Source organism: Crotalus tigris, unplaced genomic scaffold (assembly GCF_016545835.1).
Source record: "Crotalus tigris isolate CLP2741 ecotype Arizona unplaced genomic scaffold, ASM1654583v1 scf7180000019840.826796, whole genome shotgun sequence".
Taxonomy (NCBI): domain Eukaryota; kingdom Metazoa; phylum Chordata; class Lepidosauria; order Squamata; family Viperidae; genus Crotalus; species Crotalus tigris.
Genome location: NW_024097735.1, coordinates 556,582 through 571,926, shown reverse-complemented (window position 1 = coordinate 571,926; position 15,345 = coordinate 556,582). Strand labels below are relative to the sequence as shown.

The following is a 15,345-nucleotide window of genomic DNA, read 5'->3' as shown; positions in this document are numbered from 1 at the left end:
AACATACGTACTTCATATGGATTAACTTAAAGAATGCGCCCAAAATCCAGTTCCTGTGGGATTGAAATTTGGCAAAATAGGGACAGATTCAACACCATCACAGCCAGTTGCAGTCACATGTTTGTTATTTCCACTACTTCCTGCCTGCTTCCCACAAAGAAAGTCAATGGGGAAGCTGGCAGGAAGTTGGAAGTCACTCCCAATCCCACTGCTTTTTTGCCCTCCCATGATCATTCTGTTACTCAGTTGAGATAAGGAAATATCTCTGAAAAAATGACCCAGTGAGTTACATGTTGTCTAATGTATCTTCAGGTACTGGCTGGGGAATTCTGGGAGCTGGAGTTCACACATCTTAAAATGGGTGATATTGAGAAACATTGTGCTAAGGCAGGGGTAGGCAACCTTGGCTCTTTTATGACTCATGGACTTCAACTCCCAGAATTCCTGAGCCAGCCACACTGGGTCAGGAATTCTGGGATTTGAGGTCCACGAGTCATAAAAGAGCCAAAGTTGCTTATCCCTGTGCTAAGGCATTACTTGGAAATCCAGGAACTTTGTTTAACACAAGAAAAATATGAAGTAGAAGTCCCCCCTTGGACTCACAAGTTCATTCCAAGAATGCTGTGGAAGATCCATAGATATCACTTCTATTTCATTTATGAAAGTGTTCTTAGAGAGATTAATAGGAGTACAATCACCACCCAATTCTATTCAAGGCTCACAAGTAGGCTTGAACCTTCTTACCATATTCTTCCACATGAAATGTGTGCCCGGCAATCTTCCTGGAAGATTTTTCTATCACCAATTTGTAGGTGCCTAAGGCGGGCTCAGAAGACAGAAGGAAAGACAGCTGGGTGAGGCCCATGTTAAGCTTAACATCGTTCCACTGGAACAGACGATTCTTCCTGGGGTCCTGTCAATCACAAATTCAGAACATGAGAGCTTTTGATGTTGATAGCTAGCACACTTAATGCCCCACCTCATCTTCCGGTCAACGTTCCCCCAACTTTTCAGATTCTTAGAAATATAATTCCCAGATTCTTAAACCAACTCACATGGAGATTGCTCTTTTATTCTTTGGCTGCACAAATACATTTTCAAATTTTGTTCAGCTGCTTTCATTATTATTATTATTATTATTATTATTATTATTATTATTATCATTGATCATCGCACAGTCAGCCAGATGTTTATACTGGATTTGGCATTTTGTCTACCTATCGAGTCCTTACCGAGGACCTGGGATAGGCAGATGTGGATGTTTGATGGTATTACAGATATCGTCGCAGGATGGAAGCAGTTCCTAGTAAGGCTGCCTTTTGCAATTGACTAATAGCGAATTTGTCAATACTTATGGTGTTCAAGTGGTGCTCCAGCTGTTTTGGGATTGCACCCAAGGCGCCTATGACTATTAGTACTACCCTTGCTTGCTTTTGCCACAGTCTTTCTATTTCTATTTGTAGGTCTTTGTATTTTGTTATCTTCTCCAGTTCTTTCTCGTCTATTCTGCTGTCTCCAGGAACTGATTATTATCATTATTATTATTATCATTATTATTATTATTATTATATAACATAAAACATAAAGATACAAAAGAAAATAGTAAGTAACAATAGTAGGGGAAGGGGAAAAAGAAGTGTGGAAAGGAGGAGGGAAGGAAAAAAAGGCGTTGACTTCAAATGCCCTCCGTTGCAGTAAAACAAGGCAATAATATCGAATCTCAACTTTTTACATTTCTATAGTAGTATGAACTAGCCATTTCTATATCAACAAATCAATCTAATCAGTAAAATCCAAAATCATAGTATCATTTTTTTTTCACCTCAAGCACAAAGCCCAGAAATGGTTTCCAAGTAGAAACAAAAGTACTTATATTCTTTTCTTTTATCAAAACAGTCAGTGTAGCCATCTCTGCTAATTAAGCTGCTTTCAGTTGAAAAGCTGGTGCCTCACTTGGATTGTACTGTACTCGGAGAAGGGAACTTGGTAGGAATGGTGAACAGAAGCTCACAGACAGATATCTTGCAGAGATAAAAGGAAAAAAAACCTAATTTGGGCTTCATGGGTAGATAAGCCATCACACAAACTGAAGTTGGTTTAGAGCAGGGGCCTTCAAACTTGGCCCTTTTATGACTTGTGGACTTCAACTCCCAGAATTCCTCAGCCAGACAACTTCCTAGTCATTTTCTTCCAAAAACATGGGCTAAAAATATTGGAAACCCTCACACAAGATCTCCTAAAGTCAAGCGGTTAGGAAAATGAATCCTTTTTAAAAGCCACAGGAATCAGACCAGCTGTGAGGCAGTTGGTCTATATTAGGGTGGGTGGGTGAGCGTGTAAGTAAAAAACAGATTTCACAACAATAGGCAAAGCATTTGAAAAAAACCTCATTTTTTCAAAAAAAAAAGTTAAAAAAATATTCTGTTTTCAAATCTCCTTGGATCCACCACTTTGCCTTCCTTCATTCTATCAAAGCCAATCTGACTCATTTAAAAAAAAAAACATGCGAACGTTTGTCATCTGCACATCCCTAACAGGAAAACAGAAAGCATCACTTCCCTCTGATAGCCTGTTGGCCTCTTTCCCCAGTTTTGAAGCCAATTTGCATTCAATCTTATCAGAGAACTTTATCTGATCATTGACATTTCTCTCTTGCTTTCACAATAGAGACAGAAAACAGAGAATGTCCCAGTTGTAAAATGAAACATATTAGGTATCTCAGGTTGCTGGGGGAGGGGGTGGAGAGCTTAAAAGTAGTTAGGGTGGGGCAATAACAGGTTTTGCAGTCTTCAAAAGTATAGATCAGGGGTCTTGAAACTTGGCTCTTTTATGACTTGTGGACTTCAACTCCCAGAATTCCTCAGCCAGCGTGCTTGGCTGAGGAATTCTGGGAGTTGAAGTCCACAAGTCATAAAAGGGCCAAGTCTGAAGAGCCCTGATATAGATGAGTGGGGCAATCATCCCACAGCTGAGAAGTAAATCTTTCTTGAGAAAGCAAGACTGTGTTTCTGAAACTTAGCAACTTTAAGATGTATGGCCTTCAATTCCCAGAATTCTCCAGCCAGCCAACTTTAGGAGTTGAAGTCCACACACATCTTAACATTGTCAAGATTGAGAAACACTGAGCTATGGAATATTTGGACTGGTTAGTTGGTTATTTATGTGCTTGTTTGTTTGTTTGTTATCAAATTTACATGGCCACTCATCCAACAAAAAAAAAAATACTTGAATGGGAGAGCACTAGAAAATTCCCACTGGACTAAAAAGTCAGAAAAGCAGCTGGAGCACAGGAGTGGCAAACTTTTGTTATTGCTGATGTTAACCGGGTTGGAAATGGCTATTATCTTGATAGAAAATGCCTAGGAAATCTTAGACCTATAAATTACACTGAGACGTCTGAAAAAGTTTCCAGGAAATCATATCCATACTGCTGCCAAGAACACTTCCTGGACCTGTCCAGCTTTGGACCAGATTAGTTTCTAAATGGAAAATCACCAGCTTAAAGTGGACCAAGAATTAAAAAAATAAATAAATCTGGAAAAAGACCATAGCAACTTACTTAAGCACAATTGCTAAGAATGTTACCTGGGCAATGAGTCCAGGTGAACAGCAGGACTCACTGGCAGGTTTAGTTCAATTCTACTCCAATTTGGGGAAAAGCTACATTAAACTATTGAGGACCTTCTAAAAGAAACTGGAATTTCTTTGCGCTTCTTTTCTTTTCTGCAGCCAATTTTGGTCACCATATCCCAAAAAAGAGTTTGGAAAAAATTCAGAGAAGAGCAACTAAGATGATCAAAGGCCTGGAGACCAAAACATACGAAGAATGGCTGCGGGACTTGGGTTTGGCTAGTCTAAAGAAAAGAAGGAATAGGGGAGACATGATAGAAATGTTCCAGTATCTGAGGGGCTGCCACAAAGAAGAGGTGTTCAGGTTGTTCACCGGAGCACCAGAGGGAACGACGAGAAGTAACGGTTGGAAACTGATCAAAGAGAGAAGCAACCTGGAATTAAGGAGAAACTTCCTGAAAGTGAGGACAATCAACCAGTGGAACAGTTTACCCCCAGAAATCGTGGGCACTCCATCACTGGAAATTTTTAAGAAGAGACTGGACAATCACCTGTCTGAGATGGTATAGGTTCTCCTGCTTGAGCAGGGGGCTGGACTAGAAGACCTCCAAGGTCCCTTCCGTCTCTATTCTATTCTAAAGCAATGAACTGTCCCTGTCAAGTCCCCAGAACCTAATTCAAATTTAAATTCTTTCTTTTGAAACCCTTTCACTCAATCATTAACTGATATTGAGCGTGGATTTGGAAATCCTATTTCACCCCAACCAGAATAGGGAAGTACGCCTCTCCCCCTCCCCCCAAAAAAAAAGTACTTCTGCCCATATCTCTTGGTTAAAAAAATTGCAACGATGGTTAATATTTAACACTTTGTTCTCCCTATTTCTGCACCCGTAGTAAATCATATAAAAAAATCTATTTGCTCTAGATAACCTAAGGGACGAATGGTGCCTGCAACCTGAGCAGATTGTAACACCTTGCATTCTGGAGAAGAAAATCAAATAGTAATAGTAACAGTAGTAAAGTTGGAAGGGACCTTGGAGGTCATCTAGTCCAACCCCCTGCTCAGGCAGGAAACCCTACACCATTTCGGACAAATGGCTGTCCATCTCTTCTTAAAAACGTCCAGTGTTGGAGCATTTACTGCTTCTGGAGGCAGGCTGTTCCACTGATCAATTGTTCTCACTGTCAGGAAGTTTCTCCTTAGTTCTAGGTTGCTTCTCTCCTTGATTAGTTTCCACCCGTTGCTTCTTGTCCTGCCTTCAGGTGCTTTGGAAAATAGCTTGATTCCCTCTTCTTTATGGCAGCCCCTGAGATATTGGAATACTGGAATTCTGAAGCATCCCTAAAAAAAAATATACTCGTACAATAAACTAGAAATTAAACTTTAATTCAAATCATAAAAATGTCTTAAAAAACAAAAGCACTGAGCTGAGCTGAGTTCACAGATAAAAGTCTTCCCTAGTTATTGTCTCCCCTCCCCAAATTATTTCATTTCTTCATTTCCACAGGAAAATGCATTGATATTGCTAAATGACCTCATTTTTGCCCACTCATTAAGTCCCATTGACTTAAGGTCAATGTTTAAGTCCCAATGACTTAGAGTTCATGCTCTGATATGATAGCATGATGGGGAAACAAATTCAAGGCCAGCCAAAATACTTAGATTTCCTGGAAGATATAACAAAATACCATCCGTTATCCTTACTAACATAACATCATAGCCAGTGGCTACGTGGCTAATGATAGGCCTATTGTAGGAGAAGTCCCAAATTGTCTGTTATGCCCATGATAATGGTGTCCTCAAGTGATCACTTTGGCATTATTATTATTAACTTCCAGAAAATATCACAGAGCAATTTGAAGGAATGGGATTCCAGGATGAGCACGGCAGACTTATACTCAGGGAATATCCACTACCAATAAAGATGTTCCTTTACTGTTAGAAAGTTTTGTGAAATGTCTCTTTAAGAAAAAATTGGACCACCATTTTTCTGAAATAGTATAAGGCAGGGATGTCAAACTGCCAGCCCATGGGCCAGATGTGTCATGATGAAACCGCACCCACCCCATTGCTGGCAATGGAAAAAAACTCACGATACGCTGTGACATGTCATGTGACATTGTGAGTTTGACACCCTTGGTATAAGGTTTCCTGCTTGAGTAGGGGGTTGGACTAGAACAGGGGTAGGGAACTTTGGCTCTTTTATGATTTGTGGACTTCAACTCCCAGAAATCCTGAGTCAGTATAGCTGGTTCAGGAATTCTGGGTATTGAAGTCCACAAGTCATAAAAGAGCTAAGGTTCCCTACCCCTGCACTAGAAGAGTTCCAAGGTCCTCCCAACGCTGTTATTCTGTTACTGAACTGGAAACCTAAGATTATGACTTCTTAAATAGCCTTATTCTGTAGCTCCCTCATTTGGATATTTGAAATGGACTGTCCTATCCAACTGCTCATGTTTTATTAGCTTGTAAATCAGAATGCCACAGGGTACTTTGTCAAATGTGTTGCTGAAATCAAGTCATATTATATCTGTTGCATTACCACTATCTACTGAAAAAGTTACTTAATATAAAGATAAATATAATCTGACAAGAGTTGTTGACAAACATTCATGCTGACCTCTGGTAAATTATTGCACTGTTTTCAAGGGGCATAAAATATTTTTTTATGACCTACTGTAGAATCTTCACAGGCATGCATGTATACATATGTCTTATTTTGGCTTATATACTACTGCATTTCCAGAAACTTTTTTGTCAGTTTTGATACCAAATTGATTGGTCTGTCTTTTCCTCTTCCTGAAGATGTAGATATTAGCCCTCTTCCAATTTCTGGCAATCGGCTCTTTTTCCAGAATTTCTTAAAGAAAATAAAGTACACAGCACACGGTCCAACAAGCGCTGGATATATCCGTGTGTTCCAACTAATTCGCATATTAACTATAATTCTATCATGCCCAAACTGCATCTCTTCCTTCAGTGTGTTCCATAACATTTGTTGGTTCTCCTTCTTAAACAAAAGAAAATAAAATCTGAAAAGTTGTGGATGATGACATTAAGGAGGAGATTAAGCTTGAATTATGCTGAACATTGTGCAGTTTTGATACCAACAAACATAATTTGGGGGTGTAGCAGCCATCTTGTTATTACGGTAAAAGGAAAAAAATAAGTACTTACCTGGATGTAAATTAAAGGAATCTGACAGAAATAAAAGCAAGAGAGAGAGAAATCAGAAATTACAAGACTACAACAAATTATAATCTTATACACATGCACACACAGAGAGGAAATATGGATATATGAGATTACAGGTAATCCCTGCTGTTTGTGGGGCACGGGGAATTTGCTGCACTAGGACCGGGGAAGCCAAATCCTGGTCCTCCTCAGACATGGAAAGTTCTAGGAGAGTTTGGATCAGTGCCAAAGATGGTTAGGGGACTGGAGAATCAAATTAATGAAGAACGGTTGCAGGAATTGGGTACGCAACCTATTCTCCAAAGCACCTGAAGGCAGAAGAAGAAGCAATGGGTGGAAACTAATCCAAGAGAGAAGCAACCTAGATCTAAGGCAGTGATTCTCAACCTTTCTAATGCCGTGACCCCATAATACAGTTCCCCATGTTGCGGTGACCCCCAAGTGGGTGTGGCCACCAATAAGAGGGAGTAGGACAGCTAGGGAAAAGGGAAAAAAATGGCGGACAGCATGGTTTGGTTACCCCCGTGAAATGGTCATTCGACCCCAAATGGGGTCCCGACCCACAGGTTGAGAACCACTGATCTAAGGGGAAATTTCCTGACAATGAGAACAATTAATCAGTGGAATGGCTTGCTTTCAGAAGTTGTGGATGTGTCATCACTGGAGGTTTTTAAGAAGAGACTGGACAGCCATTTGTCTGTAATAGTATAGGGCAGGGGTAGGCAACCTTGGCTCTTTTATGACTTGTGGACTTCAACACCCAGAATTCCTGAGCCAGCCATGCTGAGAGGAAAGGGAGAGGTTTCCAAGCTGAGCCAGGCTGGCTCAGGAATTCTGGAAGTTGAAGTCCACGAGTCATAAAGCGGCCTAGGCCTAGGCCAGAGGTAGGCAACCTTGGCTCTTTTATGCCTCGTGGATTTCAACTCCCAGAATTCATGAGCCAGCCATGCTGAGGGGAAAGGGAGAGGTTTCCAAGCTGAGCCATGGTGGCTCAGGAATTCTGGGAATTGAAATCCATGAGTCATAAAAGAGCCAAGGTTGCCTATCCCTGGTATAGGGTTTCCTGCTTGATCAGGGCATTGAATTAGAAGTTCTTCAAGGTCCCTTCCAATTCTGTTATTCTGTGATGCTTACAGGATTGCCGTTGAGAGGAAAAGGGGAGAAAAGAGCCACCTTGAGCTCCTGGACAAAAGGCATGGCACAAAACTAACAAATAATTAATGGAAGAGGGAACACAAACTAAAGGACTCAGTTTGTGTCACATGTATGGCATGTTTGTGACAGACATATCATTTTGATGCCCATTGTGGTTTTTATAGACAGGGAAGATCATTGTGCTTATGTGAGTGTAAGGCAGGGGTGTCAAACTCAATTTCATTGAGCACCGCATCAGCATTGCAGTTGCCCTCGGGGGCCGGGTGAGTGTGGCCAGGGTGGGTGCGGCCTACTGGGTGGGCATGGATGGAGTGGGTATGGCCTACTGGGTGGGCATGGCCAGCTCTACATCATTCACGTCAAGGGTGACTGTGGGCGCCTGGAAAGGAGTGGGACAGATCTGAGGGTCTCTGGCAGAAGGGGGTGGGACCGGGGCAAGCGCCAAGGCATGGTCCATTTCTTCATTCCTCACAAAAGGTGACACCTCTCCAGCATGCACCCAGGGGGTGGGGCCGACACAGCAGGGGCTGGTTCTCGCTGTTTCCAGACGGCCTTGTGGAGCTAAGACTGAATGCCTTTCAGCATAGATGGCCACCACAAAATTGTACATTGGCTCCTGGCCGGCCAGGGCCAGGGCCAAGGCAGCGGGGGCCATTCCCTCACTGTTTCCAGGATGGCTTCATGGGCCACATGAAACCACTTGGCGGGCCGCCTCTGGCCCCCGGGCCTGGTGTTTGACATGTCTGGTGTAAGGTGAGCATGCAAGTTCATGATATTATTGTAGACCAGGATGTGCTCATGGGCCTAGACTTTATGTTACTATCCTTGCCTGCAGGAATTACATGAACATAGGAAAGGTATATTTTCTTATTATGCCAAGGTGGAGCTTCAGCGACGGCTGTAGCCTTCCAAGGAAGGGAATGAGCAGCCATTGTACTCTGTCACAGCCTACCTTCTTATTTGCAGGGCGAAAGTCTTCATGCAGACAAACGATGCGAATCTTCACTGTGAAAGGAATAAATAGTATTGGGTTTGTGGCCATGTAGATAGATATCTGGAGCCCAGCTTCAGCTTTATAAGCATAGTAGCTCCAAATTCCTCCTAGGCCAGTGGTGGCGAACCTATGGCATGGGTGCCAGAGGCAGCACTCAGAGCCCTCTCTCTGGGCACGTGTGCCGTTGTCCCAGTCCTAGGACTTCAGCTGGGTTTTATAAAACCTTTTTGCTTTAGGCCTTCACCGCCATGTGCAAAAAAAAAAAAAGTTTCAATTAGTCAATTTCAACTTCTCGTGGGAAAAAAAAGATATTGCAAAGTTGGAACTGATTGATTGAACTTTTTAGTCCCACTGCAGCCACACCCACCCAATTGGCCACACCCACCCAATTGGCCACACACACCCAATGGGCCACATACCCCTGGTACTCGACGATGCATAAGTGGGTTTTGGGTTGCAGTTTGGGCACTCAGTCTCTAAAAGGTTTGCCATCACTGTCTTAGGCATTTCTATCATCCATTTTTAGACTTGGAATGAAGGGAGAAGTCATCTATTCTGACTTCGAATGGGTACAAGATCAAGCCAGAACGGAATTGGCAAGAGTGACTGGCACCAAGGAAAGGGTTTATTTGGTTTATTGACTCATATCAGAAATTCTGTTTATATAAAGAGAATACAGAGCACAAATGAAGAGTACAGTCACCATGTGCTTTACTGCTCAACTATATCCTGTAACAGGAAACAAGAAACTCTACTCAGAACAAAAGATCACAGAGTATATAGCATAGATCCAAACTTGTAAATACTGCCATCTACTGGCTGAATACTACTGTAGTTGTTGCATAGAAATACTGGGTGTGACGAGCCATCCATTAAAGCATTCAGATTTTAAAAACCTGCACAGATTCCCAGAAATGGAATAAAATAAATAAATAATCTTCAACATAGTCTTAAAAATTATTGGAGGTGATCTGGTCCTCTGGGGGCAAGCAATTGCTGCATTAGTGGTATCCATAGAAAAGGGCCTGTTTTCATGCTCCGAAAATAAGCCCTAGCTTGATTTTTGGAGGTGGGCCTAATATACCCCCTACCCCAAAAATAAGCCCTAGTTTGGGGTCAAGGTACACATCTAAAAATCAAGCTAGGGTGGGGATCCAGGAGGTGGAGCTGCCCCACACGCCCTTCACCCACTTCCTTGCAGCCACTTCTGCTGCTGCGTCCCCAAGCCTGCATTTTGCAATCAGAGGCCTTTCTCATTGCACCAAGAACTGAGCTATGGATTCAATCCATGGTTTGGTTCTGCAAGGCCTCTGCAGCCGAGCACCAAGCTATGGGATTGAATCAATAGCTCGGTCCTCAGCTGTAGTGGCCTTCCAGGAAGGCCTTTGACTGCAAAATGCAGGCTGGAGCTCCATTCTCAGCAGCAGAATGAAGCTGCTCCTTCTGTCCCAGAAGAAGTGGTTCAGCTGGGCAGGGCTGTCAGTGCTAGAGGTGAGTGAAAAAGACACGTTCACACCCAAAAAATAAGACCTGGTGCCTCTTTTGGAGGAAAAAAAAGTCTTACTTTCAGGGAAACACGGTAGTGATCCTTTTTGACTGACTTCTCCATTCCTTTTCAAACCTGTCTACCATCTCTCACAGACAGATTTGTTCAGAGAGGCAGTTCTCCCAGTAACTGGGGGCCAAGGCATTCAGGGCTTTGAATTGGCCTCCAAAACCTAGTAGCAACCAGTGCAGACTTCTTGGGGGAGGTATGGCAAATTGAAAATATCTCTGCAAAAGTGGAATCAACCACAGCAACAAAGACCAAGTAAGTTTATCAGTTCCTTAGAACCCCTCTGGATAAGGAGAGGGCAGGAGATTGCCCATATGTGCTCCAGACAGCTACTCTTAGCAGAACAGTGGTTTTCCACAAATTGGAATGCCCAAAGACAAAAGGGATCAGCTATCTTTGCAATCGCAATGAAGCCTTTTAAAGGACACTAAGTTTGCAAGCCTCACTTTCTAATTTCTGTCAGAAATTGCCTATTAACCATCTTAAAAAGCAAACCGCCATACAGTGGTCATCCGCCCTTACGAATGATCGTAGAGACACTACAACATGTCCCCTGCCTATTTCAGTAAAGCCATGGGAAATGGGGTGGGAAGGAGTAAGTGGATTACGGGATGCTAGCAAAGCAGGCCCAGTCTGTGGAGACCTGGCAGGGCAGGATGGGGAAGAGCAATTGTGGGGACCCAAGGGAGTGTGAGGTATCTCAGTAGACCGGGGGAAATCTTGGGTGGCCTGCTCCAGCACCAGGCCCCCATAGTCTTCCTCACCTTGAGATACCTCATGTGCATTTAGCAACCTTCATGTTCAATTAGCAAATGCATTGGAGAAAGCAGGGAGTCATCACATTCATTTAAAGTGATTCGATCAAATGAATCCTTGGATTACAAATGTAATTGGTAGGCTCTATTATATTCGTAACTCGAAGATTAAGTGATTCACTTAAGAACCGTGGCACAAAAAAGATGGTAAAATCAGGCATGACTCAATTAAGTTGCTCAGCAATGGAAATTCTGATCCCAATTGTGTTCATACCTCTACCTCTACAATTTCTCCACTGGGAGACCTCACTTACCTTCCTGTCCTGCCTTGTAGATGGGCTTGTCTGTCTGAACAAAAAGTAGGTCACTTGGGTTTCTGACCATGACCAGTTCTTGTTGTGTCACGTTCAACTTTTTTCCCTTCAGTGCCACCTGGAGAAGGACCTTGGGACAATCTGTAGGGCTGGGAAATCTTGAGGGACAGCTTGAGGAATGATTCAACTTGGGAAGCTGGAGAAGAAACAAAGATAGCAGTGTGAGGCTTCTTCGCAGTTCCTATTGAAAGCATCTATAACCTCTTGCTTTACTTCCTGGACCCTTGCCAGTAATCATGGGGGCCAAAACAAAAACAAAAAATGGAATTCCTACCTGGAAGGAAATACATTGGAAGATGTCCTTCTCAGCCATCATGTTTACTTCAGTCAGGCTTATTTTCTTGTCCTCAAATTCCATAGTGATGCTCAAAGTCAAGGTCTCATTGAAATGGAGCATCTGGACACAAACCTTCTCAGAGGTCTGCGTGTGGATCACAGAGGGCACCAGAATCAAGTATTGCCTGGAAGGCAGGAAAGGTAAAAGGATTTATCAAGTGAGTGACATGGATGCCCTGTGACCAGGGTAGGTTTCACTACAGAAAGTCACCACCCCTGCAGCTAAAATAATTTCCTTGATGGATTAATTATCAGTTTTGTCAGTGTGGCAGAGGAAGGAAGGAAGGAAGGAAGGAAGGAAGGAAGGAAAGAAGGAAGGAAGGAAGGAAGGAAGGAAGGAAGGAAGGAAGGAAGGAAGGAAGGAAGGAAGGAAGGAAAGGAAGGGAGGAGGGGGAAGGAAGGAAGGAAAGAAAGGAAAGGAAAGAAAGGAAGGAAGGAAGGAAGGAAGGAAGGAAGGAAGGAAGGAAGGAAGGAAGGAAGGAAGGAAGGAAGGAAGGAAGGAAGAGGGAGGGAAGGGAAGGAAGGAAGGAGGCGGAAAGAAAGAAAGAAAGGAAAGGAAAGGAAGGAAGGCTCTTTTTTGCAAAAACTTTTATTGATTTTCTAATTTCACATTTAAATATTTGAAAAGCAATGTGGCAGCTGAGTTGGTCAATTATTCAATAACATACAAATATCTTTAGTACAGATCTCAAACTATTACATTAAATATTTCCTCTCTTTTCCCCTTGGTATTTACTGTCTCGTATTTAAATTAATACAATTCTTATTATATCAATTAAATAAAAATAACTTTCTTACATTTATCAATAATTTTTGTTTATACATATCCTAGTTGTTTTAACATTCAATCTTTTTAGACAATCAATGTCCTGATTAGTTTTCCCAATTTTTAGTTTCCCATTAATATTTAAATTTAACGTTTAATATTTATAATTTCCAAGTTTTAAATAATCCCAATTCCCTTTATCACAATTCATCACAAAATCTAATGTTCAGGATACATGTCTTGTCTATTTGAATCTCACCATCTTACATCAACCAATTAATAATACAATATAATATTCTTGTTTTCTGGTAATTTCCAAATATCTTAAATTCAGTAACCAAAGTTTTTCTTATTTCAACATTTAATACTTTCTCTCTTCTTCTCTTAATATCTACTATCTCATATTTAAATTAGTAATTTTTTATTACTTCTAAATAAGAACATATTTATTACATTCATCAATAATTTTAGCTTATATATATATTATCTTTACATTTAGCCTTTATAAGCAAATCAATGTTCAAATTCAACTGTTAATATTTCTACTTCCAAGTTTTAAATGACCAAAGACGGAGCTCGCCTTCCAGACATCCATGGCAACCACATTGGCAAGCCGAAAGTCAGAAAGAAAGGCTCTTAATGGCTAGATATATTGATATTTCTTGTCTCTTGAGAAATGTTGGCAGTTTGCAAGAAAAAAAAATCACCGCTTCTTCTCTCAATACCATTGCACCTGGTCAAATAGATTTGGTGGACTTTTTTTTTACCCCAAACCAACCAAACCTGTTTAAATCAAAAAGCAATATTTGTGCCACATGCTGCATAATGCCTCTCTCAAAATTACTTTCCTTAGACTCTAAAAGATATTCCTGTTCTCTTATTTAAATGGAATAATGTTCTCTCTTTTTGTCAAAATAGCCACTCACATCCAATTTGAAACAACACGCACAGGGCAATCTGTCTCCAGTTAAACGTCTAATGGCCTGATTGAAATACTATATGGATTCTTCCATGAATATAGCATGAGGACTAAAGGAACTGGGCAGGAGAATTAAATCTCATGAAATGATAGTCTGTGAAAACGACTTTTGAACGCTTACTGTCCTGGAGAAGAAGCCCGAATCCCTACTTAACAGAAGTTAACAGAATAACAGACTTGGAAGATACCGTGGAGGTCTTTTAATCCAATCTTCTGCACAAGCAAGAGACTCTATTCCATTCTAGACAAATGGTTGTCCAGTCTCTTCTTTAAAATCTCCAGTGATGGAGCATCCACAACTTCTGGAGGCAAGCCATTCTATTGGTTGGTTGTTCTCACTGTTAGGAAATTTCTCTTTAGTTCTAGGTTGCTTCTCTCCTTGATTTGTTTCTATCCATTGCTTCTTGTCCTTCTGGTGCTTTGAAAAATGCTAAATGAAATGCAGTTGGACTGGATCTTTGATTAAATTTTTGCCATGGACTTGTAAATTGATTTTTGCAAGAAAATTGTAAAGATGTATAACTAAAGTCGAAGCAAAACTAACTCTGAGGTTCCAACACAAAGCAAGTTCACTTTGTTATGGGAACCGTCTGCTTCAAACCCATGCCTGTTATGGTGTCCTTGAAAAGGTTTCAGGCTTTTATGTAGAAGTTTCTTTTCTCCATCTAACCCACTGAAAAGTAACACCTCCCCCCCTTTAAAGGCAAGTTGAAACATAGAGGCATGTAGCTGCCAAAGTTTCATCCTTGATAAGAAGTCTGTTGCAAACAGAATTAAAGTAAGATATTGCTCTATTACAATCAGTCATCACTTGGGGAATAAAATAAAATGGCCTGTGGATTTATCTGTCTCAATTCAAAGGTATAAAAGCCAGAATTGATTATTATTTGAAAATAAAACGGATGCCAGAAATCATGGCTGTGTGGTTAATAAATGAGAGAGAGAGATGGAGCCTTTTCAATATTATACTTCAACTCTTAGCTCCCAGAAGTTATCCAGAACAGAATAGAATAACCAAGAATACCAATATCCAAATGTATAATGCACATAAGTAGTAGAAACTTTCATATAAACCATGATCCCCCAGAATTCTATGAAAAATCTTATGATTTTTGAATTAACTGCCTGCACAATCCAGAGAGCTAAACTCTCTAGTCACAAGATCCATGTGTTTTCATGCAAAAAATCCTGAAATCTTTAGAAAAACCATTCTGCTGTGTTCTGGGCAAAAGGACATCAAACTTTTTTGAATCATTAACTCTTTGCAAAATGTAACTAAACTGGATTTTGGACCTGCATTTTGGACAACAACCAAGGCATGTTGTCACCTTAATTTGTTATTTTGGATCTACTTGATTAGCCATGATTCAATAAATTTTGGAAGCCCAGAAAAGTATTACTGCTGAGCCCTAATTAAATCATCTTTATGCTACTGTTTGTGTACATGCCTGGTCACATTCAACAAAATGGGACTAGCACAATTTTCTAAAAATAAGGGGTAGTGATAGTCCATAATCTGAATTTTCCTCCTCACATTGAGCTCTGGAATAAATTCCTACCAGGTAAGACAATTGTGAAGCATTCTGGATTGAAATGCCCAAAGGGGCTTTGGAGTGTGCTGTCTGCAACAGCAGAATTTTCCAAAGAGACACAGCTGCTTTAAAG

At 41.1% G+C, this 15,345-nt stretch overlaps 1 protein-coding gene across 2 annotated transcripts in view; it reads right to left on the bottom strand.

Moving 5' to 3' along the window:
- The window catches only part of LOC120317829 (alpha-2-macroglobulin-like), an 85,463-nt gene that overhangs the window by 68,920 nt on the left and 1,198 nt on the right, over positions 1 to 15,345 (bottom strand). For both annotated transcript variants that reach the window (XR_005559316.1, XM_039364736.1), the window contains exons 2-6: positions 11,874 to 12,060; positions 11,540 to 11,735; positions 8,874 to 8,926; positions 6,749 to 6,769; positions 745 to 913 (exon numbers count right to left, since the gene is read on the bottom strand). Coding sequence is in view for 1 of the 2 variants with exons in the window: in XM_039364736.1 (XP_039220670.1) it covers positions 745 to 913; positions 6,749 to 6,769; positions 8,874 to 8,926; positions 11,540 to 11,735; positions 11,874 to 12,060 (626 nt within the window). In the remaining variant the exon portion in view is untranslated. The remainder of the gene's footprint in view (positions 1 to 744; positions 914 to 6,748; positions 6,770 to 8,873; positions 8,927 to 11,539; positions 11,736 to 11,873; positions 12,061 to 15,345) is intronic.